Below are 24,312 nucleotides of genomic sequence, written 5' to 3'. Positions count from 1 at the left end.
CTTTTCTAATATGTATTTTATTACGTTAATGTGGCTTTCTTATTGCAATTGTTCTGCTCTTTATTGAGCTATGTAATCGAGTTTAGACCATTCTTTAGGAAATATTTGATTAAATCTAGGTTTTTTTGGAAGTGAGATTATTTGTAAATAATACATTGTTTCAAACTGAATTTATGTGGCTATATGCTGAAGCATAATTGATTTCAACAACAGCAACAGTGCACAGCATTTTTCTCCTTCTATACATGGGATAATGTCTGCCTGAAGCACACCAGGCAGAGGGAAAGACGCCCGTGCTCTCTTCTTTTGGCTTCCCCATGATAAATATTCCGTGTTGTCTTAGCCTGAGGTGCTGCTGTGTTGCCACGACTTCTTATTGCTTCTCCACAAACGGTTAGGCGGTTCATTTGGCCGTAAATGGAACACCATGGTGGCGGACCTTATGGGAACAGGCCTCTCACCCAGCGGGCATGCAGTTAGGGGTGGGGTTATATGCATGTTTTTTTGTTGCATCATAATACCTTTGTTGCTTTTATTACCCGTGTCTTGTCTCACCCTTTGGTAGTGATCATCATCATCATCGGTTTAAAGTCCGCTTTCCAGGCGCCGCTGGGTTGGACTGGATTCTCAATATGGCTTTCTTCCACCGGGGACAGTCCATGGGCATCTCGTGGTTGAGAGTCCTATACTGAGACCATTTTTGGAGCAAAACCTTTTACAGCCGGATGCCCTTCCTGACACCAACCCAAGGGGAACCCTTTGGTAGTAACAGAATAAAGATCACATGACAACGCCACATTGACACTGCCATAACACGAATGTAGCACATGAGACTGAAAGACTGACTTGAAGAGAAGTGTACTTTGGCACTCATCAAGGTTTAAGTACTTTGCACCAACCATCATCATGTAATCCTGATGGACACATTGCAGCATGTCCCTACTTGTCTCCATTTAGATCCACTCAACAGCTACTATTTTTACCCGTTCTTAAAGATAAAAACAGAAGTGTGGGCACAAAAAACAAAACCGACTGAAATTAATATGATTCCAATTTAATAAGTGATACAGAAAGCATCTTGCAAAAAGAGCAATGCCAAGGTGCAGCGAAGCACCATGTATGGCAACTATGAAAACATTTTGTCGTGTTTCAGAACAAAAGAAGCAAACCGGTTTCATCATCAACAGTCTTTGTATACGAGTGTGTGCCTCTCAGTTGACACCGTTCCCCAAGTAGAGTCCTGCTTATAGCCCGAGAGCCACTCATTTCTTTTTCTTCTCGTCTTTCTTGGCGCTGTCCGTTTTATCCTTTTCCTTGTCCTTGTCCTCTTTCTTCTCCTTGTCGTCCTTCTTCTCCTTCTTGCCCTCTTCCTTCTCCTGGCCCTCCTTCTTCTCTGCGTCCCGGTTGGAGATCTTGTTGTTGATCAGATTGTGCAGAGCCACCACTGAGCGGATGAGCGACGCCAGGTAGACCACCAGCATCTGGTCGTTGGTCTTCAGGTAGAACGCCTTGGTGAACTCCTACCCAGACAAAGTGGGAAACAGTCAAATAACAGACTAGACTGCAGATTTGAGGTAAAAGAATAACAAGTCCAAAATAATCCTCGACAATCAATTTAATGGTTTCGTTTACATTGTCTCATGTTCAGCGGTACGTCAACTTACCAGCAGGTTGACGTCGGGCAGCAGGTTGAAAACATCCTGCAGCTGGTAGATGATCTGGTGGTTGATGGGAAGCTTGCCGGCGACCACCCTCTCCAGGTATGAGCGGATTTCCAGCAGCTTGGAGTTGAGCCCCTTCAGACCGTGGACTTGGTTTGTGATGCGTTGCGACAGCGTCCCCACCGTCGTGTCCTTAATATCTCTGTGCGCGCACACACACCATTTGGAAGGGGGTCTGTTTTATTATCATCTTATACAGCACTTTTCCTTATTAGGATCATGGGTCGTTATCGATTTATGAATATGGCACAGCAACAGTGCAATTGAATACCTGAGCAAGTGCTCCACTCCCACTTCTTCTGCTTCCTCAGCTCCAATTTCACTGGTAACGTGCTCAAACGTCTTTGATGTCGGCGTGCCATCCTACAGAAACGAACGTAAAAAAAATTGTGGCTTGTCTGACTATATTTGGGTGACAATATTTATTCATTCATTCATTGATTAATTATAATTTCTCTTTATTGCTGATTTCCACCTAATGTGAGTGGGTCTGGAATGTATCCCTGTGATAAATGGGAATTTCAAAATTTAAATTACTTACATCATGTATTTCTTCTACGGAGATGTACGCTTCTGTGGGAAGGCCGAGGTCTTTGGGCTTTACGTCAATAATGACTAAAACCTAGGAGGGTAAAAGAGGCACAATGCAAAGCTTGCAAGACCCATGATGGAAAGAAAACAAAGACTGTAGTTTCTTACTGAATTGGTACAGTACTGCTTGATGAGCTCATTGATGGCAATATCATTCTTGTGCAACTTGGGCCCCGTGTGGTACCACCCCACAATTCTTTCTCTGGCTAAAAAGACATGTAGATGCAATACACAAGGAAATGCAGACAGGGGTGAGCTTCACATGTGACTTACATAGCTAGCCAGCGCTCAAATCTTACCATTGACTTTCTTGAACATGCCATACATGTTCTCCAAGTAGTCGTGGTCCAGGAACCACACAGAGTCATCCTTGTCATCTTCGTCAAACGGTACTGCACATAAACAGGTTCATTTTCAACAATTACTCAGATTCAATCATGACAATATAAAAGAATGTGAACACACTCACCTGCAAAACTATTTGACACATCAAGAACTTTCTTGTGCCACGACCCCAAGAGGACACCCACCACTCTTTTCTGATTGCCAACCTTGCCTATTCTGCACCATTGAATTAGACAAAGTTATCAAACAGCTTATCCCTGTCATAGGGATAATCACTATTAAATGCTAAGCAAAACACCACTTATTACACCATTGACGAAATATCACAAGTGTTTGCTGTCTCGGTATTCATGTATAAAACTGTCCAGTTGTCAAAAAATATATACTTTTATACATCTTACACTTTTACTAACATCGTATTTATGGCAAATACAGCTAGCATTAGAACGCTAACTATGCTAGGCTCTTTTCCATTCATTCTCAACGGCGCTCTGACTCAGCACGGCTAACATAGCTTAGCTCAAAGCGCACTTGCATTGGAGGGACTTTGCTTTCATAATTTAAGCAGAAAGGAGTAGCCCACTAAGAAAACACGTAATAAACGCACCGACCTGTTAAAATGATCGACCACGCTGAGCAATACCAAAGGGTGAACGACCACATTTTCTACTGCTAACTCTGGCATCTTCTCCGCTGCCTTTATACACCTAAAAACAACGACGGTTACGCTGGACTTCCGACGACGTCACTTCCTCACACGGCTTCCGTCACTTCTGTTTCCAGTGGCAACTTGAGGACGCAAAACTCGCCGACGAAATGGTTTTAACTTTTAATTTGAAATAATCTGATTGTATTTGTTTTGGTGGGGTATTATTGCTTATATCATAAATACATATATATTATTTTTATCTTGCAGGCAGAAGTTGAGGAAACATTCCAGAGAGTGGAAGCTAATAAGACCGTGATTGGAACAATAATTGCCAATGCAGATGGTAATGGTGACTTACCTCTAGAGTAATTTGTGTATTACATCTAGAATTTGAGAAAGGCATTTAGACATTGTCATTTTGAGGGAGCCATTTATAGCTGGAAGACAAGAATATTTGGGACAAGGCATCTAATTTAGCTTGGCATCCGGCATTCATTTGAGAGTAGCATTGAGTTTCTTTAACTATATTGACACCCCAAAAGTCCTCTTATTTTACAATTGCATTTGTTTATTTGCATTGCACAGAATTGCAAGACTATTTGGTAGTATTTCTTTTATTTTTTATTGTGACACATGTCACTGTTTCTGATGGAGTAGCATCATCATTGGTAAAGTGACATTTTTTAAAGTGACAGGAGTAATGAAATACTATTTGACAGGTCTCCCAGTCCGATCAACGTTTGAGAGTTCAAAGGCTGCAAGGTACGTTGGAATCCTTGGCCACCTGACCTCGATGGCCACCAGCACAGTGAGGGACATTGACCCTCAGAACGATCTCACTGTCCTCCGCATTGGCACTAAGAACCAAGAAATCATGGTTGCACCAGGTAATTGTGTCAAAATACGATTCAAAATGGCAAATCACATGAGAAACTTTCAAGTAGCTTTATCTTTTTATTTTTTATCTTGTGTGTCCTCAGAGAATGGCTCTCTCGTGATTGTCCTCCAGAGGTGTGATGGGTGAGACGCCCTAGTTGTGTTATCATGTGTTATCATTCAAGAAAAATGCTGAATTGTTCCTGTGGTGGGTTCCAATGAGGTGTTCCAGGTGACTTATGGTGAAAGGCACACGACAACTGGGACTTGGCGATGAAACCTAAGGTCAAATAAAAATAATTCTTCTACACAAAAGCAGACTGGGAACAAAAACAAAATCGGCCCTGGTATTTTTTGCTTAAACTGGCTGGAGCCTTATAATCATCGGAGCACAACTGAGTAGTTTTAAATATCTTATTTCTGGTTTTTTTTTTGGAAAATCATTTGTTTTTCCAATGAGTATAATATTAAACTAATTGTAAACATTTTTTTTGTTTCTTTCTTTTGTTGTCCTCCCAAATCTAACGACAACGTGGAAAATAAAGTGACGAAAGTGGATGTGATTGCGCCGCGGTCCTCTAGGGGGCAACATCGTGCTTGGGGTTCTTGTCAGGATCATTTTTAAGACGAGAAAAAGACAAGGCGCCCCAATTCCAATGTGAATGCATTATGTTCGCAACACAGCAAATTTTTGTTTCGACATTCATTTTTTCCCTAACTAATTTGTCTATTAGTCTTTTGTCGACGTAATGGAAAGCAAAAAAGCGACCTTGAACCTTCCTCCTTACGGACATGTCATCACTAGCGAGAAGTGGAGAGACTCGTCGCTTATTCAAAGTTTGAAAGGTAAACACGTGACACATGCGGTACAGAAAATGGATGGATCTTTTAATAAGCATTTTCGCCGCAGAATCTTCCCGTTATCTTGTAGAAAAGTGTAATGACAGTGGCATCATTTAAAATGTCTTAATACCCTGTTTTACACAACGCAACTGTTTTTAACCATCACCTTTCACTTTCACAGAAACAATAAATAATATTAAAGGAAATGTGAACCCCCCAAACCTCATCACGTGGAACTGTTTTTAGTCACTCCACCCCTAAAAATTCAGGAAAACAGAAATGGTGGAAAACATCTTCACAAGTGATCACTACATAGTTGACGTTTTTTTAAAAACATTTTTAGCAACCATCTTCATACATAGACAGTGTATTGGGTTTAATAGAGATACATCTGTGACACAATCATGCTTCTCTGCTCTAGGTGGAGGTGTGAAGATACTGTTCGAAAGCGAGCTGGGTATGGCCGACTTCCTTCTCCCAAATAAGAGCTGTATCCTCTACCTTTCAGAGTGTGACATCATCGCAGGCGCCTCCTCCTACAAGAGGAAGCTGGTTCGCTACAGGAATGTGAGTTTGAGCTGATCTCCTTTTTAGATTTTAGCCTGAATTTGTGTTGTCACTGCAGGCCTGCGGCAGATTCCAGGAGCTGGTCCTAATTGAGAAAACCCGCCTGGTGGAGCAGTACTTCTGGGCCGTCCAGAAGTTTGTCGTGTTGGAGCTTGGCCTGGCACTGCTGCCAGTTGGCGGGCAGACGGAGGCGTCACAGCTTCTCCTTCAAATGGTAGTGTCACTCTTCATTGATGCCGTCTGAGTGAATTCACACTCCAGCTTTGCTTTGTGTACCTCAGTCCAAATCCAAAGCGATGAAAAGCCGCCATCTAGAGGGATCTGTTAAATGTTACATCCTTCATGATTTCAGGTTCACACGGACAGCAAAGAGAACCCATTCAGCAGAAGTAGCTCGTCCGGACTCTTGGACCCACTGGTCTTGGCCGCGGTGCAGCAGGTTCCCGGGATAGGCCGCGTCAAAGCTCTGGTCCTGTTGGAGCGCTTTCCCAGCATTCATCAGCTGTGCAACGCCACCGTCGGCGAGCTGGAGGCCGTCGTGGGCCAGGCCGCCGCTCAGAACATCCACACATTCTTCCACAAGTCCACTGCAACAACAATATGACCCACGGCCACTCTGAAAACCATTGGCACCTTTTACTTGGACAGAGCAAAGTCAAAAAGCACTTTGTATACTACAATACTCTTGTAATTTCCTAAATAAAGAGTTTGCAGTACCTTGTTGATTTTGCGTATGAATTGTTATAAATCAGGATATTGTTCTATATTTTTTATTTAAAAAAAAAAAATCAATCGTGGAGCACTATATCGTGATATATCTTGAATGAATCGCAGCAGGCTTTAAATATCGTATCGTAGTTCTTTGTATTGATATGATATCGTATCGCGACAAAACCCGCGATTTACACCCCTAATTCTCACCTGCCTCTTGTTACCTGTCGCGTATTTAAGTCCTGTCTGTGTATCACTCCCTGTGGGATCATTGTTGCTGTCATTGGTAAGGTCACCCTGTCTTTTTGTTTCACGTTCCGGTCAGTCCTGTTGTTGGTTTCGTTAGTGAGTTATGTTAGTTTACCGAGTCTGTAGTTTGTGTTCGTCAATAAACCCTGGTCCAAGCTGCACTTGGTCGCCCTGCTCCATTTCCACCATCCGTATCCGTGACAGCTTGGTCTCAAAGGGTTTCTTTTTCTGCTTGAATTAAGGTTTTATTTGATTGATGTGTCCTTCTATTTGAGCACAACACTTCACTTCTTTGAATACTTTACGATTGTAGTTGAATGAAATTGGCAGCAGTTTGCATTTTCCCTCCAAAATTAAAAAGAAGCATGCAGTCCGGTTACAGACAGCGTCTCTAGTGGTCACAGTTAGCCAGTTACATTTGATTGGTCTCCATCGAGAGCAGGTGTTTCATTTTCATTCCGATAACCCGACTGTAGTTGCTGCAATTTAGTTGAATTTCTACCGGAATCAAAGGTAATGACAAAGTCAAATATTTTGAGACACATCGAGTTGATGCAATAGGATTTAATTAGCCTTTTCCAGTGGGAAAACTGCGCATGCTAATTTTAGCCTTTTAGCTAGCAACTGTTTTGTGTGACCGCACGTCGTCGTTTGACTAAATAACTTCACTTTCGTTTAATGACACTATTTTATTGTACTTTTTTTCTTCATCTTTTCTGACCAAGCTAGCGTCTGCGAGGCCAAAAACTATGTCCAAGTTGCTCAATTTGAAGGTATGTTGGAGCCTAAGCGTTGTCACGCATGAATTTTGGCCTTTTAGCTAGCAACTGTTTTGAGTGACCGCACGTCGTCGTTTGACTAAATAACTTCACTTTCGTTAAATGACACTATTATTGTACTTTTTTCATCTTTCCTGACCAAGCGAGCGTCTGCGAGGCCAAAGACTATGTCCAAGTTGCTCAATTTGAAGGTATGTTGGACCCTGAGCATTGTCACCTGGCTTTCGCTTTCAATAATCGATGTAATTTTCCTAATAAAAAGACGTACTTGAAAATATATCATGTTGTCGAAGCCATAATTGATAAACTAATGTTGTCGTCGGTAATGTAACACCCACAAACCGCACTAGCATTGAGCCCTTATTATAAAATTCAATTACTACACTGGCATTTCACAACATGAATTTTGTTCCTATGTGGTGGACATCTGACAAAGACCTCAATTTCTAAAATATTAATATCACCATTGTTATTTGCACTTTTTTTGAGTTTCGTGATCTTTATATGAAAATACAACATTGAAGCAGAGGAATAAAATGTGATATGATACTTTGACCTTTTTAACTGGAAATATTGACCTTTCCACATTTAAATGACCCAATCAGAAATACCTCGACTATGATTTTTACAGTTTTACACTCACCATTGCTGTCAGGAACAAAAAGAAACAATATCATGATCTGAATTTGTGGCCGTATTGCAAAGCTCTCAGTCTCTGTTTGAAGCAGTTAAGTCTAGTCACACATTTGAACGTTTTTAACCATGATGGTTATAAATGTGTAAATATTGCTGCACATTGTAAATAGTGGACTGAAACTTTATTTTGAGAATTGCAAATCAAAATCTCATTATTTGTCAGAAAATTTGCAGGTTTTTTTTTCCCTTGAAATCTGCACCCTGTTGTGTACTCAATTAAATGAGCAAAAATGTTATTTCTCATCTGACATTATTGGTATGACTAAATTGAGAATTAAACATGAGCATATTTGGCTACCCATTTGGAAACGTAGATAAGCAGCTCTGTTTCCATCATCATAGTTGGTTCACCCTTCATGCATCTGGGCCCAGCTGGACAGTCATGTTGGCATTGACGCAGTGGGCAAGCATCAGTATGACAAGCTGTTTGAACGCATGAACCTCTTCTATGGTGATTACACCAGTGACGAGTGTACAGTGACTCGCTCCTCGCTGGAGAAGGGCCAGGTAAGCGTCCATTCATTCAGCTGTCTTATGGACCTGTGTGTGTTCTCTGAGGCTTTGTGTGTGTTGGTCTCAGGTATGCGTAGTTTACTGGTCCCAGAATAAGATGTGGTGCCGGGCCAGGCTGGAAAACATAATTTCAGAGGCACAACCGTGTCTTGCTTGCTGTCAGCTTCTGGACCATGGAGAATCCCTTATTGTTCTCCTCAGTCGGTAAGACTATACTGTACGTGTTCGCTACCTTAATTCGAGGCCGTCAGTTAATTGAATAATCTGATGACAAAAAAAATCTGGTTCATGTTTCTGATTGGCCTAGAAACAAATTGGCGTAATGGCTGTCAGAATGTGGCAGCTGATGTCTCATGTTTTATTCTTGTCATCATTCAAGAGTCCAACACGTTGAGCAGGATTTCCTTCAGCTGCCGTTCTGGATGAGGAGGTTCCACTTAGCGAGAGTAACGCCCCTGACGCTGCAAGTGTCTTTTTGTCAGGAGGCCAAACTGGTGTAAGCGCGCTCATCCTCAGTAGCTCTATGATACAGCCTGCCTGTAATGGATTTGTTTGGTTTACAGGCAATCCAGTCGCTGGGACTGCTCAGCCACATCATACATGTGTGACCTTCTCGAGAGTGAGACACGCATGCTCATGACGCACACGTGCTTTTCAGCGTTCATCACCTCACACGTTTTTCCCACATATCAAAGCTTCAAGTCAGACTGAGGCCGTTCTACTCGAGGAAGAGTCCAACTCCACTGCCATCGAGCTCTACGTGAGCATCAATGGGATCAAGGTCATCTCACATGAACACAAACATTTAATGTATGGAATGTCTACATGTTTTGTGTGACGTTTGTCCGCAATTATTTCCCTCCAATAGCCGAAAGCTCCCCATGAACTCACACTGCTCGAAAGGAGACGTATCATGCATTTCTCCCATATTAAAAGATAATAACAAATTGCCTCATTGAGTAACAATATTGACTTTGTTGTTTTGTCACGCTTGACGGGTTGGTCGGCACTCCAGAAATACAGCTTTGTATACAACATGAAAAAGTTACTTGTCCCATAGGACTGGATTAAACCTATTGAGCTAATGTGTTATGTCATAACTCTACATTACATCTTTTTATTTTCAGATTTGTGTGAATGATGAGCTGGTTTTGAAGAGGTTTGCCATCCACAGCCAAGACTGTTCCAACAGCGGCAAGTTGGAGCAGATTAATGCTCTGCATTTTAGGATTTTAAACTGCTGCCCTAACACGCCTGGCAGCAGACCCCTAGCACAGGCAGCAGCTGCTCCAGTTCCATTATCACCAGTGGAAACTGCACCTGCTCCAGGTAAGAAAAGGTTCAGCATCTATATTCAGATAGAATTCACCATTTCTTTTTCAAGGCTTGGAAAAAATCGAAAAAAAAAATGGTCAACACGTTTATTTTGTACCCCAACCATTTCCAGATATCATCGTATGCCATCTACACAGGCATTTTCCCATTTAACCCACTAACTTTAACACAGGCAGAGACTTGAGAGTATAGTCTATCACAACCATTAGGATGGTTGTCGTTACCAGGATTTGAACGGTGGTTATTTGTGTCAAAGGCAGCAATCCACCAACCGTATTGTTCAGCGCCAAGTTATTGAGCTTTTAATCTATCGTCACTAGTGAGAATGTAGTTGGAAAGTAGTCCTGCATGGTGTTTGTTGACTAGATAACAATTATTTAATGTCATGTAACCGTCAGTGATCCAGCGTGCTAAAACGGGAGTCTGTACTGGCATGACAGGGACCCCTCAGGTGAGTGTTTGTTTGTGAATGTCCCACAAAGTTGTCTTTGTCGTCCATTTTGTTTTTTCAATGTCTGTTTCGTATACACGTAGTTTCAATTTGCTTTCTTGGTTGCGTTTGTTCAGAGCGTAGAGTGTGAGGGAATCGGTAGGTCAAAGGATGGACAAGCATTACCAGGCAGCCGACCAGAGAGGTGAAAGTGCACCAGTGTGAATAAGGTAAAGAAAGAAAAAGTTTATTCATGTGACAGAATGATGTCATTTCAGTGACTCATCAGAGCAATCTGACACCTCCTTGGCTGGCATGTTCAAGTGAGTGATAACATCACGCTCTCGTCTGAGTGGTCGGCAGTTGAAGATTGTGTGGTTGATGTCCCCGCAGGTCAATGAGGTCCCTCAATCCACCACACAGCTTTAAAGAGGCTGAGATAAGTGTAAGTCACATAAGGCATAAACAAAAGTAATGGGAGGAGACACAATGATAATTGTGTCATATGTGTACGTTACAGGTGAGTCAACCTGAGGAGCAGATTGAGTGTTCACCTCAGCATTCTTCCCGCATATCAATCACAGGACAAGAAGTGTAAGAGGCCAGCTTAACACTACTCGGATATTTCAGCAACAGTGACACGGCAAAAAAAAAAATTAGATCAGTTCACGCTTTCTAAATTAATGGCCTTCAGACCTAGTGTTGCTGGAACACTAGGTGTCCGCAAGCTTTAGCTTGAGTGTTTCCAAAATAATTTCAATAAAATCAACCTCTGTATCACTTAAATTAAAGCATTTGTTAATAAAGGTAACAACACCAAAATAAAAAGATGCTAAATCAATTCCTCTTCGCATTCTTAGTTTTGGGCCAGGTAAAAGCTCTAATATTACATTTCCTCGCATACTGTAAACTTGAGACTTCCATATAAATAAACTGGTTCTCTTTAAGAACACTATAGTAAAAAACTCCATGATTTTCTTAGAGGACCCAGCCATCTTTTCTAGAAGTGAAGATATAATATTAATTGAGGAAAGTTGTATTTTTGAAATTCACTTGTTAAGATATGTTGTCCTTCATTTAACTTTGAATTTATTAATTTTATTATCTTAGATTGAACATTCTTTGCAGGATTTCAGTTTTTCAAATATATTGCTCATAAAATTACAAATGTTTGTCTTAAATATGCATTTATTATTGCATTTAGACTTATTTCCAAAACCTACAACTTAAATTCTTAAATTTATGAAGAAATGTTTTTGTGGAGCCCAAAAATTGAGTCGTATGAGGTATACCACAGAGAACACTTAAATGAACATCTCAAAACTACGAGAGACTGAGGCTAAACCAAGCATCAACATGCCTCGTCCGTGGAGCGTACAAATCAGTCAGTAATTTCATGGGAGGATAATGTCAAATCCACCACATTTTAAAGTAGCAGGGAAATATCTATGCTGTGTAATTTGAGTCATTGGACCCACAAAGCTTGAAAACCGCAGGCCTAAAATACAGCAAGCAATCAAACATGTAACATCAGCCTGAAGGTGTTGTGCGCATGTTTCAGCGCACTGCCTCCCGCCCAACTGGACGTGCCGAAGACAAGCAACAACAACTCTGCATGCGCAAGGTGTTTCTAAACAGTGTTACATATGATCCATTTTGAAATACTGTATCAGTATCAAATGCTTTTTTTCACCTCATGATGACCGTACTTCCACATTGAATCTGAACACTTTCCTTTCTTATTGCTGCTTGAAGACTTTTGGAGTGGTTGAATCCACAGCCTTTGAAATTTCCATCAGATGATGAAGATGAGCCGGTAAGCCTGATTTTATTCACAGAGTCTTGTTAGCTGCTTCAAGTCCATGTGGCCACCGTGTTAAAAGAAAGTATTATCAATATAAGGTGATTTAATTTTTTTCCCGTCAGGTGATTCTCGATGCTCCCAAGACAGGCGGTGTTCTGGTGCACTCTGCTGTCCCGATAGAGCCGTGTTCAAGTCTGGCTGACGCGCCCATCACCGAGTCAGTTTGCAGGGTAGACAATGACCTACTGTGATTAATAGTGCTACAGTTGCCTTTTTTTTTGACATGCTAAAAGCATTGTTGACAGAGGATTCTAATTCTTTGAAACTGGGTCCTTTTATTTTTTCCACCAAACAATCAGAAACCAATTTCTAGACACCAATTTCAATTTATACCAAACTTATTTTTTGGGACCGCCAAAGACTACCTGTGGTAAAGAGAATGCTGCCTTTTAGTGGAATAGCTTCACATTGCAAGCACATAGGAGCCCAGCAAATTTGTAATTTTGCATTTATTAGTTCACAAATTTGCTGATCATTTTATGGAACTTTTTAAAATATTTTTTCCCATTTTAAATTCACCTACCACAGGTTATTCACAGTGTGATGAAGGTTGAACTCTTCCAAACTTTTAGACGTTTTCAGGTTGCTGGAGTCTCAAATAGTAAGGTATCACAATCACACATAATGACTCAAATGTTTTTGTTTTCTGCGGTCTCTAGATATTGCAGAGGAAGCAGGTCTGCCTGTCTTCCGCAGACCTTCTAAGTTGGCCCTCTGTGGGTAGAGGAAACAACACCATAGTCATCTCGCCTAGCGCTGACCAGCCTCAAGGCTACCTGCCCCCCCTTCTCAGCCACATACTGCTATGCACTATCTTCACCATCTCCTCCTCTACAGCTGGCGTGAGTGCACATTGCTAATATCACACATTTCAACATCTAGAAAGAAGACAAGCTGCCTGTGTTGTGTGCACTTGTAGCCGATAGCAGTGGTGCTTTGTCCCGGCTGGGAGAAGGTCCAGCTGATATGCGACCTTTTAGAGGAGTGCAAGCTTACCCAGCGTCTCAATGCAACCAGCGTACTTCTTGGTTGTGGCAAAGATGAACCCAAAGCCTTCAAGATGCCCAAAGACTGTAAGTTACCAGAACATGCTTTCCCTATACCCCTCCAAATAGCAAAGTCAGGTCTTCAGTTGAAACTGTAACAAATGCACATTGTGTAGCTTTGACCTACTCAACATCCAAATAAGTCTGCTTCCTGGTGGGTCACTTAGCAACCAGTGCCTAATAAAGTCCCATTCTGCCTTAGTCTCTACACTGTCCTGCGCTCTACCATGCTGTGGGACACTGTGCAGGCCAAGTGTTGTGGTTCAAACTGCCTTTCTATTTCTTCCTGTTTTCTGTTCAGGCCTATTGCTAGTGACCACTCCCTTCAGTCTGGTGCGTCTGCTGTCGTGTCACTGCTTTTTGTTCCTGCGTTTGAGTCACCTTGTGCTGGATGAGGCTGACCAGCTCTTCACGCTAGCGTCGGTCCAGGTGACACATTGGTGGTGTTGTAAAGTTTGGAATTTGGCCACAGTTATTCTTCCAAAAAACATTTCATCGTTAATGACACTTATACCATCATTGCTCCCTCCTCCTGTCAGATGGAGAAGATTTTGCAGCATTTTCAGAAGATCAGCTCCCGCCAGGAAATGTCCTCATGTCCACAACAACTGATCGCTGTGGCAAAGCGGTGGACGAGTCACATGGAGGCTTTGATAGCAGAGCACATGCCTTTCGCTAGTGTCCTCATAGCAGCTCCTGAAGAAGCGGCGCTGTATGGAAACGTGCAACAGGTCACTGCAGAAGAAACTCTGACCCTGTAACTGGGATGATGATGATGATGATGATGATGATGATGATGATAATATCTTGTCTCAGCTTGTACTTATGACCTTGGAGAGGAGCAAGATCTCCACATTGTTGAGCGCATTGGATTTCAGTCCTGACGTGGGCCAGAAGACTCTCATTGTCTGCGACTCTACAGAAGAGGTTGAAAATGTCTACAAGGTGAGTAGTAATGACAAATCTGTGTTTTGAAGAAGTGTTGTATCATTACAGAATTAATTTATTTGATCAATTACATTTTTCCCCCACCCAAATAGCTTTTTGTTTTGTTGTGTCCGCTGACCTTGCTTACTAAAGCAGTCAGTGTTGAAAACAACTTTCTATGTTGCCAATAACATGGTGCCCATTTATACTGTGGTAAAGCAATTAATTATTCACACGTTGCATACTTAATATGCATTTTCAAGCAGCAAATATATTTGCGATAAACTTAGTATTATAACAATGAACTTTTCTTGTCTCCAACAGGCTGTAAGGTCTAAATCAGCATTCAGTCTAAAGATTCACGAGGACTTAATTCACACATTGAACTTTGTGCTCCAGCAGTGGGGCAAAGAAGTTTGCCCTGGCGCGCAAGTCATTCTGGGTAAAGCACAACACATTTTACATCCTCATACTTTGGCAGTACTTCTCCGGGTCTGGATAACCATTGTCTCTTTGAAAACATTTGTCTTTGACTAAACGAAAGCTGTACAAGAACGGTACATTGACAAATGCGCATGGATAGTTTACACTTTTCTCAAGTTCACTTCATACTGTCCACAAACACTTTGAGCAGTTAAATAAGCAAGGTTCACACTGCAGACAAATGCAGACACTTTTACTTTCCTCAGATCTGAAAATCTGACTTTATTTTTTCAGATTCTGACTTTTTGTTGCCATTACAAACATGCAACTTTACCCTTCAAACGCACGAGTTGATCATATAATGGACCTTTTTGGAAAGTATTTGATTTTGAAGTTGATCAGCCAACAAGATATGATCAAAAAGAAAGACATTTTTGATTCTTGGTATATATAATATGTGACATGATTAATAAGAAAATCAACACTTATCGGGAATTTGTTTTTGCTTTGTTTTAGTCACCGCCGGAGAGTGCCTGAAGTGTTTGGGGCTGACAGATGCTACCTGTGTGGTCCACTTTGGCTTCCCAAGTTCTCCCAAAATATTCGGAAGCCGACTCTCTTGCATGAGCCACAATTTCAGGAATCTCACCAACCTTGTAAGACCTGGCGGTTCATCAGGTGTTGTAGGTCTTCATCTGATGTGACTTTAATTCTATCGCTGCTTTCCTTCTCAAGCCTTCCCCTCAAGACTCAATGGCAAAAGTCTCTCAAGTCTGCAAGTCCTTGCTGCTGGTCTCTGAGAAGAATGCGCAGCACGTTGGTGGCCTGGTGCGCTACCTCAAACGAAGCCATGCTCTACTCCCTGCAGAGCTGCTGTCTTTCGCAGAGGCTGCCGACGTGGCCCGAGAGGAGCAAAAGACTGAGCGGCCACTATGTCACCACCTGAAGAGCTTTGGAATGTGCAGGTTTGAAGACTCCTAACAGCATAGAGTATGAAGGCAAAAAATACAGACTTTGTACAATCAATCAAGTTAGGGACTATCGGATATACAGTGAAACCCCTTTTCCAGACCCAAGCCCCTGTAGGAGCTAAATCATAATATTGAGAGATGATGTGAAACATTAAAAATCACCAACAGGCATTAAGAATTTAAACAGTCTGCTTTATTGTCAATTTCTTCACATGCCAAGACACACAGAGATCGAAATTATTCATATTAAAATGAATGTTTTGTAATAAAATATATAAAGGAAAATACCTCTTAGTAGGTACATTATTGCTGGTTAGAAGGCCAATTTATCTGCCTGTCTTAAATTATACCATATCTATAGCCAGTAGAGATCGGTGCTGCCTAGCATGTTGTGCCGCAAAAACATATGTTTAAATTTATCTCTGAGCTAATACCCTCTATTTATTTTTTTTTTTTAATGATGTTTGTGTTTCTCTGTGCAGGTTTGGTGCCGTGTGTCCAGATCGCCACAGGCTCATTCCTCAACTGGATCAGTCCGAACTTCCTGCTTCCGGACTAATAGAGGTCACAATGCTACAGTACCAGCGATGGGGACTCTGGAATGGGGTTGATGACTTGTGGTTTGACTAAACTCAAAAGAACTTGGATTTAGAAGTTGGACTTTAGGACTGCGCTTGATGAGAAACACAAAGATGTGACCCGCTGAATAGTTGTTCATTTTCTATACTTGGTTTAAAGACAAAAAAACTAACAATTACTCGGCTGTATTAACATGTTGGCACGGGAACTCGTATCAGAGGATTAGCCTGGCAATCAGTCGAACAGTCTCTCGTATAAGTTGGTATTGTCATGTCTGGCTGCAAAGATTTTGTAACTTTGGCTATAAAACTACTAGTGTGATGTAAAATGATCAAATGGAAAATTAGTGGGGTATAATATATACATGTATGAATATATGTGACTTAACACATAACCTCGCAAAGAAGAGCATACACATCAGCTGTGATATGGGTATTGTGTGCAGGTGTTGCCTCTCCACATCAAGACAGCGTCAGTTTTCTATGGTCTTATAATCCAGAGGGAGAAAGAAGTCTTTGACAGAATGGTGGCTGGCATGACGTCTTACTATGCTGACAGCAAGCCGTGTCCTGAGGAGGTGTTGGAAGGAGGCTTGTATGCTGTACAGGACGACCACCATTTCCACAGGTAGTCCTCGCTGCACACTAGAGCAAAGCCCCATTCTTTAAGAGCAATGACATTTTAGACACACCAGTGATATGTGATAAATCACAGTATTGCCATAAACCCTTGTTTGTGATATATATACACTCATTATGTGCATTGTCTGTGTGATGCTAAGCATAGTTCCACCTGTTTCTGCAGGGTGAAGGTCCTAACTGTCGCAGACAACAAAGGCCGCCTATTTTTCAGTGTCCTCGCTCGCTTTATTGACATTGGAAAAGAGGCAGAAGTCAAATCCCACCAGATCCTGCGGCTGCCGGAAGAGTTCCACTCTTTGCCTGGCCAAGCAGTGGAAATGATTGTGTGCCAGGTGAAGCCTTGTGACGCAGAGGCTGACTGGCATCCCAAGGTAGCCTATGGCATCCTCCTTTTGCTGTCAACACTACATCCAAGCTCCTCAAAGGGAATCCATACACGCATACTTTCTCAACAGAACTGGAAATGAATTAATATCCATTATGGCTGAGCTTGCTCTCGATTGAGGAACACATTAATTCTAGATTAATATAGAATGATGTACTTTACACTGTAAAATTCATTTGACCCGAAACAGAAAAGTGAGAATGTCTTTGAACACCTTCAGGTGACCAGAACCATCAGCCAGAAGATACAAGGTGTTAAGCACCGAGCCAGAGCCGTCCTCAGTCTTGGAAACACAGTCTTTCTGGATCTTATGGTATGTTTGACTATCTAGATCACAGGTGTCAAACTCAAGGCCCGGGGGCCAGATGCGGCCCGCCACATCATTTTATGTGGCCCGCAAAGACAAATTGTGAATCAAATTCATGTCATTACTCGAATTGCAAATTGTCTTCACTTTTAATATTTTGTTTTTAAATATTTGACCAGTTTTTAGTCGTCTGATTTGAAAACGAGTTGTCAGTTTGTTTTGTAGTTTTTACTGTATATAATATGAGGTGCTCATACATTTATTTGGGGTGACAGTCATAATGGCCCTCCGAAAGAAGCTATGACTACAATGCGTCCCGCGAAAAAAACGAGTTTGACACCCCTAATCTAGGTGGAACTTTGACTCAATGAAAACTATCTTCAATCTTTGTGCTTTTGGAAGGTTCTGGAGAGCAGAGTGGCTGGTATGAAGACTGTGATCAGTGACTACAACGTTCCTAGCCTCATTTTAAACACCGGCATGGCAGAACGAAACCCAGATCATGTGAACCTTCTGAAGCTACTCAGCGGGACAAGTGCAACCAATCATGCTTGTGGGTAAGGAAGCTTGTTAGTATCTTCAGGATCCAGCATTTCCCCAACAACTAGTTGCTACTCAATTTCTGTCCACAGCAGGAATCAAACAAGTGAGCCTCCGGTAAAGTCCTTGGATATGAGCAACAACAAAGATGGTAAAAAGCAAGCTAACCTAACGCGTACTGTCTTGCTCAAGTAGTTTGTTTGATGTTCGCTTGTGATGTGTTCAGGAGTCTTTGCCGGTGACAACCAAAAAAACAATCAGCTGAGCCATGGAGAGGCTCACATGACAAAGAGGTATGCAAGTACAAATGCGGTTTTACTGTTTCCTTTTTTTTATTTTTTATTTAATATATATTGAAGAGGGAGCAACAGCAATGTGTAAATACTCTTAATACAAACGGTTGCTCCATCAGAGCACAGACACGGCGCACACACAGCTTGGTAACTTTTCCATTACACTTAAGGGACAGCTCATTAATGTCATGACACATAGATACAAAACATTCAGGTGATAACGGAACAAATGTCTGCCTTATAAGGATATGTTTTTCCTTCTTTTCCACTCCCTTTTCTTCTCTTCTATATTCCTGCTTGCAGACAGTATAAAACCTTCTGATTTGGAGTCTGACGTTGTTTCATCTTACTGACTGCTGCAAAACAACCCAAGATCTTGCAAATAAAGAACTATTACTCCATTTTTTATTTTTTTTTTCCTTGCTCAACGACGGGCATCCTGAACAAAACGCAACAATATATACGTATATACTATACAGTAGTATATACTATTAAAAAGAGACATAGTTAACATTGAGATTTGTATCTGGGAGTTTGTCATACGACCTAAGTGAGTTAAAAGCTTGTATAGGGCGGGGGCAGACTACTTTGAGAACCACTGCGCCAGTATCTACATACACATGTCTCGCTGAAACTTAATGTGTGCCATTTTGACGTGGCCGTTTGTCAGTTTGCACCCGCAGGTCCGCTGGTATCAGACGTCCACGGAACTGAGCGTCACTCTGAAGCTAAGGGACCCGGAGAGTCAGCGCTGCGAATTCCACACTGACCGCGTGGTGTACAGGTGTGTCAGGACAGCGTTATAAGATACATGTTCAGCCAGGCTTACTTTGCCTGAAGGAAGTAATCATGCCAGCTTCTACTTGACATGTCATTTTTGAGTCCTTGTTTGATTTGTACAATTTGAGTTTCGTTTGAACTAAGCACGTTATAGTTTACAAATGGGTGTGTGTGCATGTTCAGTTGCATTGTGAATGGTCGTCGCTATGGAGTGGATTTTGAGCTCCACTCGTCCGTGTCGTCTGAGCGCTGCCACCAGAAGCTGAATTGCAACGAGCCCGTCCTCACGCTCGTCAAGCAAGAGCCAGGGTACTGGCCTACGCTTCTCCGGAGCAAGGTGCCGATTGAGTCAACTCCTTGCATTCCCATCAAAGCAGCATTTAGGCTTCAACAATTTTTTTTTTTTTTCTTCCCGCAGAATATATTTGTGAGTTATGACATGGAGCACCTGGAGCAAGACGATATTGTGTCACGTCAAAGTAAGAACATTCAAAACACTCATTAGTAGGCCTTAGAGCCTGGGCCCTAGACATACTGAGCGTGCTTCATCCATATGATGCCATCTTGTTCAGGTCATGTGTTTGAGAGTGACACGGGAGAAGAAGAACACTTTGTCAACAGGTGCAGCAGCAGCGACAGTGACAGCGACTCATGTTGAAGGTCGTCAACACACTTGTCTGGTTGCCAGCCAATTGCAGTCTACTACCACAGTCTACTCATTTGTTTTGAATATTTTGTTGCCCTTAGTAAAAAAACTAAAATTTAAAATGGCATGTTTACTATGGTTATATTTGATATTTTTTATGATATTAAAAATTCTGTTGGCAAAACTGCAAAAAAATAACCTTTTAGAAAGGGGCAAATAGCTTGTCTATGCATTGTCCATAGGATGGAACCTCGGTTTACAAGTGTGCCAGTTAATGAAATATTTCTTTCATTTCATTTATCTCACTGAGCGGTAAATGCTTGCGACTGTTTGTACACGTAACTAATGTTGCTTAGTTTACTTTAATCATTTTCTATGGTAAATTTTTTTAATATATTTTATCTATCATTAATTTGAAACCAGTTTAGGGTGTCCCCCGCCTACTGCCCGATGACAGCTGGGATAGGCTCCAACACACCCGCGATCCCCGTGGGGACAAAGTGGTACAGAAAATGGATGGATGGATTAATTTGAAAAACATTTATTTTTCATGTAGTTTTAAAAAGACATTTTGCCACTTGCTGTTGACCGAAAATGACATGGTAACGACGGATTGGAGCTCCGCTTGCGAACGTCACCTGAACATCACCCTCGGGAACCTTTAACAAACCGTGACAAAAAAAAACATTTGCTTCAGTCTCAAACCTTTGCCGCTCAATGACATACCACTTTAAGACTGCACTGTTATTTTGCAGAGAATTTATAAGAACGAGGAAGGACGTTACATTACACTTTGTTTTGCCCTTGCATTTTCTGTGTTAGCATGTTAGAGCGCAGTTTATTTTGAAAAGAAAACATGTTGAATTAGTTCGGGATATTTTGAGAGGGGTGGAAAGGATCAATTAGATTTCCATTCATTTCGATGAGGAAAGATTATTTCAGATGCAAATGTTTTGAGTTACAAGTGTGGTCACTCAAGAAACTAAAAGGACTGTTTGGCCAAGATGGCCCGTTTTTCACAATAAAACTTTTGCAAAAGAGAATGAAACTTGCTTGCATATTTCATTCTATAAATTTTGTTCTGGGGAAATCAGTAAATAAGTCATTTTTTACCACCTTTATTTTGCAACATGTATTTAATGAATTGCTGTAATCGATACAGGGGACAAGGATTCACATCCCAGTCGTGAATGACATCTTAGTGTGCTAGATTCCAAATTCCAGCCACTATTGGTACAAATCTTGGATAAAAATGAGTAGGATGTATCAGGAGTAAAAACTGTGCAAAAAAAAAAATACTGTAATGATTGTGGCAGCACTTGATGTGCTGGGTATTGTGACCAAAGACAAATATATGTCAAGACACTTAAAAATATGAACAAATGTATAATATCTGTGTAGTATTGTTGATAATCATGCACTCATTGTTTACATTTTTCAAATCAATATAGTATGTAGATATATTTTAAAATCACCAATTTCACTCATTTCAATAAAGAGCAGAGGGCTTTAGCCTGTTTAATGATTCTCTGTCGACTTAAAAAGATAATTATAAATAGGTGAAATAACTAAGAGAACCTCAATGTGAACAAAAATCTTACAAGTGGACATCAGTTGGTGACCTTCATGACTAAAATGTATTCTGTGTTTAAATGAACATGTTGCTTGTCATGATTTCACCTATTTTAAAGTCTTGTTGCCTTTTGCCGGTGTGATGTTCTTGGTGGCTTTTCCCAGCGCCACGTGACGAATGGACGAGCCAAACTGGAGCGTGCTGAGCGTCTCTACCTCGTCCTTGGAATCCGGACTCACGTTGATGAATACGCAGCACTGAGGTGAAAATCACAAAGCTGGAATCAGAATGCATACAGAATACAGATCAAACGAGACACCACATTGGGACCTTGGCGTCTCCGCTGAGGCTGGGCTGCAGTAGGTGAGTCAGTTTACAGTTCCTGAAGGGCACGTGAAGGGCATTACACTTCAGAGCTGCAAACACCTGAATACACATAACACATGCACAGTGACTGTAGTGGTGAACTGGCATGTGATGTCATGAGTTATGTGACATCATCAGTTGTGTGCGTTGGTGCTTACTTGTCCCAACGCGGTCAGTGACTTATTGATGGCGGCAGCCTCAACCAGGCGCTGGCCTTCGGCCTCTGTCCTGGAGATGCGCTCGGACCCGGCCAGGTCGCCTAAGGTCAATGTGCCCCGTGTACTCTCTCCGGACAATGAATCACTGCCGCACACCTCCAGCGCCACCAGCAGGTGAGAGCGAGAACTGGACGCAACAACACAGAAGAAGGGTTGTCCTCTTGGGATTTAAAGCCATCTTCCTTCTCATCGGCGTTACATCATCTTTGTCATCCCCACCTGTGTATGTTCATCTTGGTGGCGCCCATCTTCCTGTTCTTTTCTCCAGTCTCCATGACGTTGATGATATCGTCCTCGGTCCGAACCTCCACATGTGTCAGTCCTGGCACAGACACAAACTTTCCCTGCACGCGGATATCCAGAGTGGAGGAAGCGGTGGGATTCTTTGCTAGCAGGTCGTTGAGTGTGTCATTATAAATCTCCAACATGGAAATCTACACACATCACCCCAACACAAAGAATAATGGCAATGTCTTTCAGGGTCAAAATAGCAAACGCAGTGAACCACCACTATATTGTGAATTTAGAAGCAATTGCACACATTCTGAAAATTTTACAACAAAGTATCCAATCATTGAACATTTTGGGATTTATACGTATGCGAAATGCGAACGGATGAAAGTTGGATCTCAGGCATTTTGCATCTCTGTTTGTAAAGAGTGTGTTGATAGTACCTTGAGAACATAAGACACTTTTTCTTTGAGTGAACACACACGGAGAAGTTCACGTATGGACCTGCAAGGGGAAGCAACACCATGACAATAGAACAATGGAAACATGGGCACTCATCAATCAACAGAAGACACATGAAGCCTGAAGATAAGAATGATTCCCAGTAATTGGATTTCTTGGAATTTGCTTGCTTTGAGCAGGTCTACACACCTGATGTTAACTCCGGGCTTGTCCTTGGTGCCCATCATCGTGAAGGTCTTTCCCGAGCCCGTCTGCCCATATGCCAGGATGCATACGTTGTAGCCGTCTGCACAAGAAGTGACAAGCGGCAGGGTTCCGGCGAAAACCTCCTCCTGCGGGACAAACACAATAACAGCAATGCGATACGTTGAAGAGATTGTTTTTGTTTGGATTCAAAGTGTAGCCTCGGATCCTCGATCACGCTCCAGAAGAGCTGTGTATGTACCGTCAGGATCTTCATCAGTAGTGGAAAGTAACTAGTAGTCTGTTACTGTTGTGGTACCTGTGTGCTCGTGGGTGCGTAGACCTTGTCAAAAAAGAACTTCTTCCTGGTGTTCTTGTGTATTAGCGTGACTTCCTGCTGGTCGTACTGGTCCAGACACGAGGAGCTTCCTGGTCTGGAGACGTTCCTGCACCTGCAGAAGACTCTGACATTCCCTTGCAGCTCGAGGAGCTTGTTGTACAAAGTTCGTCTCTCTAGCACCTCCTTCTGATAAAGCGAGCGCAGCGTCTGCGCCTCGCCGTCTGCTTGCCGCTGGGCTTCAACCATCTTCTTCAAGACGTCCTCCGTCTGGGTCAGGATGTTCTTCAAGTCACTCAATGTCAGGAAGAGCCAAGACCTCAGCTGTTTGGCAGACACCTTGAGTTCTCGGGCTAGTCCGCTGGCCTGTCGCAGCCTATTTGGATCTATAGCGGGCCTGGAGGCAGTAGAATTCCTGGCGGACGACACGGGTGCTTGACGACTCTGCAGGGACCGGATCTTTTCCTGGATCTCCTGCCGGTCAGCCTCGAGCTCGGCCGTCTTACGGTTGAGGTTTTGTACAATCTCGCCAAGATGGCGAGTCTCCCTGACCAGGAACTTGTTCCTGTGGAGATGCTCATCCGCCTCTCTCTGTTTGGATTCAAGCTGCTGCCTCAGATCCTCAATAAGACGATCACGCTCCAGAAGAGCTCTGAATGGACCACACGAGCATCAGGATTGTCATCATCAGTGGAAATTACAAAAAACTCATTAGTGTACTTGAGTAGATTTGTTTCAGGTTAACTTCAGGCATAGAAGGTCTATGTGTTCTTAATCCTTTCTCAAAATTGGTATGTTAGTGTTTTTAAACCTCCGCACATAACCAGCGTGACATAAAACCAGAGCATACACGTTGGCTAACCTGAATGAGTTAAGGTCACTGTATCCTGGCTCTCCACTGGCATTAGCATGCAGGAGGACCTCTCCAAACATTGTGAGGTAGGCAGAGATGACTTCCTCGCTATCATAGTTACAAAGTCGCAGTGCTGCCGTAATTTCCTTCTGGTCCTGCAGGCCTGGCAGAACCGACTGTGGATGCGAAACCAAAACACAATCTGTAGCTAGTAGAAACTTCTTCTACTGTTTTGGGGATAGTCATTTAAAAATAAGTTATACGATGACTCAAACGTTTTAAGACCCCTGATGTTAATGTTGGCTGTGCCGTGCCTCCTTACCATGACTCTGTGGACTCTGCTTTGCACAAAGTCCACATTCATCTCCCACTGGAGAGGGAG

The 24,312-nt window shown here is 42.2% G+C and overlaps 5 protein-coding genes across 6 annotated transcripts; 3 read left to right on the top strand and 2 right to left on the bottom strand.

Moving 5' to 3' along the window:
* Positions 1-1,033: 1,033 nt before the first annotated feature.
* Positions 1,034-3,411, bottom strand: psmd7 (proteasome 26S subunit, non-ATPase 7). Its single transcript, XM_061283827.1, has 8 exons — positions 3,269-3,411; positions 2,782-2,873; positions 2,612-2,704; positions 2,421-2,518; positions 2,263-2,343; positions 1,993-2,084; positions 1,665-1,863; positions 1,034-1,520 (listed from the first exon to the last, which is right to left on the bottom strand). Exons 1-8 carry the CDS (start codon positions 3,340-3,342, stop codon positions 1,263-1,265), a joined length of 987 nt encoding a protein of 328 aa, XP_061139811.1. The 5' UTR covers positions 3,343-3,411; the 3' UTR covers positions 1,034-1,262.
* Positions 3,392-4,669, top strand: LOC133157350 (dynein light chain roadblock-type 2-like). The gene is made up of 5 exons (XM_061283830.1): positions 3,392-3,476; positions 3,574-3,649; positions 4,026-4,193; positions 4,287-4,326; positions 4,415-4,669. The coding sequence occupies exons 1-5, from the start codon at positions 3,474-3,476 to the stop codon at positions 4,416-4,418; spliced, it is 291 nt and encodes a 96-aa protein (XP_061139814.1). The 5' UTR covers positions 3,392-3,473; the 3' UTR covers positions 4,419-4,669.
* Positions 4,670-4,793: 124 nt separating this feature from the next.
* On the top strand, positions 4,794-6,308 carry faap24 (FA core complex associated protein 24). Of its 2 annotated transcripts, none has more exons than XM_061283829.1 (4): positions 4,794-5,028; positions 5,534-5,592; positions 5,651-5,806; positions 5,945-6,308. In XM_061283829.1, exons 1-4 carry the CDS (start codon positions 4,932-4,934, stop codon positions 6,194-6,196), a joined length of 564 nt encoding a protein of 187 aa, XP_061139813.1. In that variant the 5' UTR covers positions 4,794-4,931; the 3' UTR covers positions 6,197-6,308. The 2 variants fall into 2 exon arrangements, with proteins under 2 accessions (XP_061139813.1, XP_061139812.1); XM_061283828.1 differs by having other exon boundaries at positions 4,799-5,028; positions 5,447-5,592.
* A 1,190-nt stretch (positions 6,309-7,498) lies between these two features.
* On the top strand, positions 7,499-19,770 carry tdrd12 (tudor domain containing 12). The gene is made up of 33 exons (XM_061282618.1): positions 7,499-7,522; positions 8,370-8,534; positions 8,608-8,744; positions 8,920-9,036; positions 9,104-9,159; positions 9,236-9,321; positions 9,668-9,869; positions 10,274-10,326; positions 10,443-10,510; positions 10,699-10,750; positions 10,826-10,899; positions 11,867-11,929; positions 12,061-12,121; positions 12,232-12,339; positions 12,829-13,011; positions 13,089-13,242; positions 13,517-13,644; positions 13,755-13,946; positions 14,032-14,160; positions 14,467-14,584; positions 15,082-15,221; positions 15,301-15,530; positions 16,019-16,100; positions 16,561-16,742; positions 16,920-17,127; positions 17,362-17,454; positions 17,851-18,005; positions 18,081-18,139; positions 18,215-18,281; positions 18,952-19,065; positions 19,245-19,398; positions 19,480-19,540; positions 19,634-19,770. The coding sequence occupies exons 1-33, from the start codon at positions 7,499-7,501 to the stop codon at positions 19,717-19,719; spliced, it is 3,801 nt and encodes a 1,266-aa protein (XP_061138602.1). The 3' UTR covers positions 19,720-19,770.
* Positions 19,771-20,842: 1,072 nt separating this feature from the next.
* LOC133157495 (uncharacterized) lies at positions 20,843-24,098 on the bottom strand. The gene is made up of 8 exons (XM_061284091.1): positions 23,940-24,098; positions 23,060-23,729; positions 22,747-22,889; positions 22,539-22,599; positions 22,084-22,298; positions 21,805-21,991; positions 21,611-21,706; positions 20,843-21,537 (listed from the first exon to the last, which is right to left on the bottom strand). Exons 1-8 carry the CDS (start codon positions 24,008-24,010, stop codon positions 21,388-21,390), a joined length of 1,593 nt encoding a protein of 530 aa, XP_061140075.1. The 5' UTR covers positions 24,011-24,098; the 3' UTR covers positions 20,843-21,387.
* Positions 24,099-24,312: the final 214 nt, after the last annotated feature.

The sequence above is a fragment of the Syngnathus typhle genome, linkage group LG7, assembly GCF_033458585.1.
Source record: "Syngnathus typhle isolate RoL2023-S1 ecotype Sweden linkage group LG7, RoL_Styp_1.0, whole genome shotgun sequence".
Classification (NCBI taxonomy): Eukaryota; Metazoa; Chordata; class Actinopteri; order Syngnathiformes; family Syngnathidae; genus Syngnathus; species Syngnathus typhle.
This window is presented reverse-complemented; position numbering and strand designations above follow the sequence as displayed.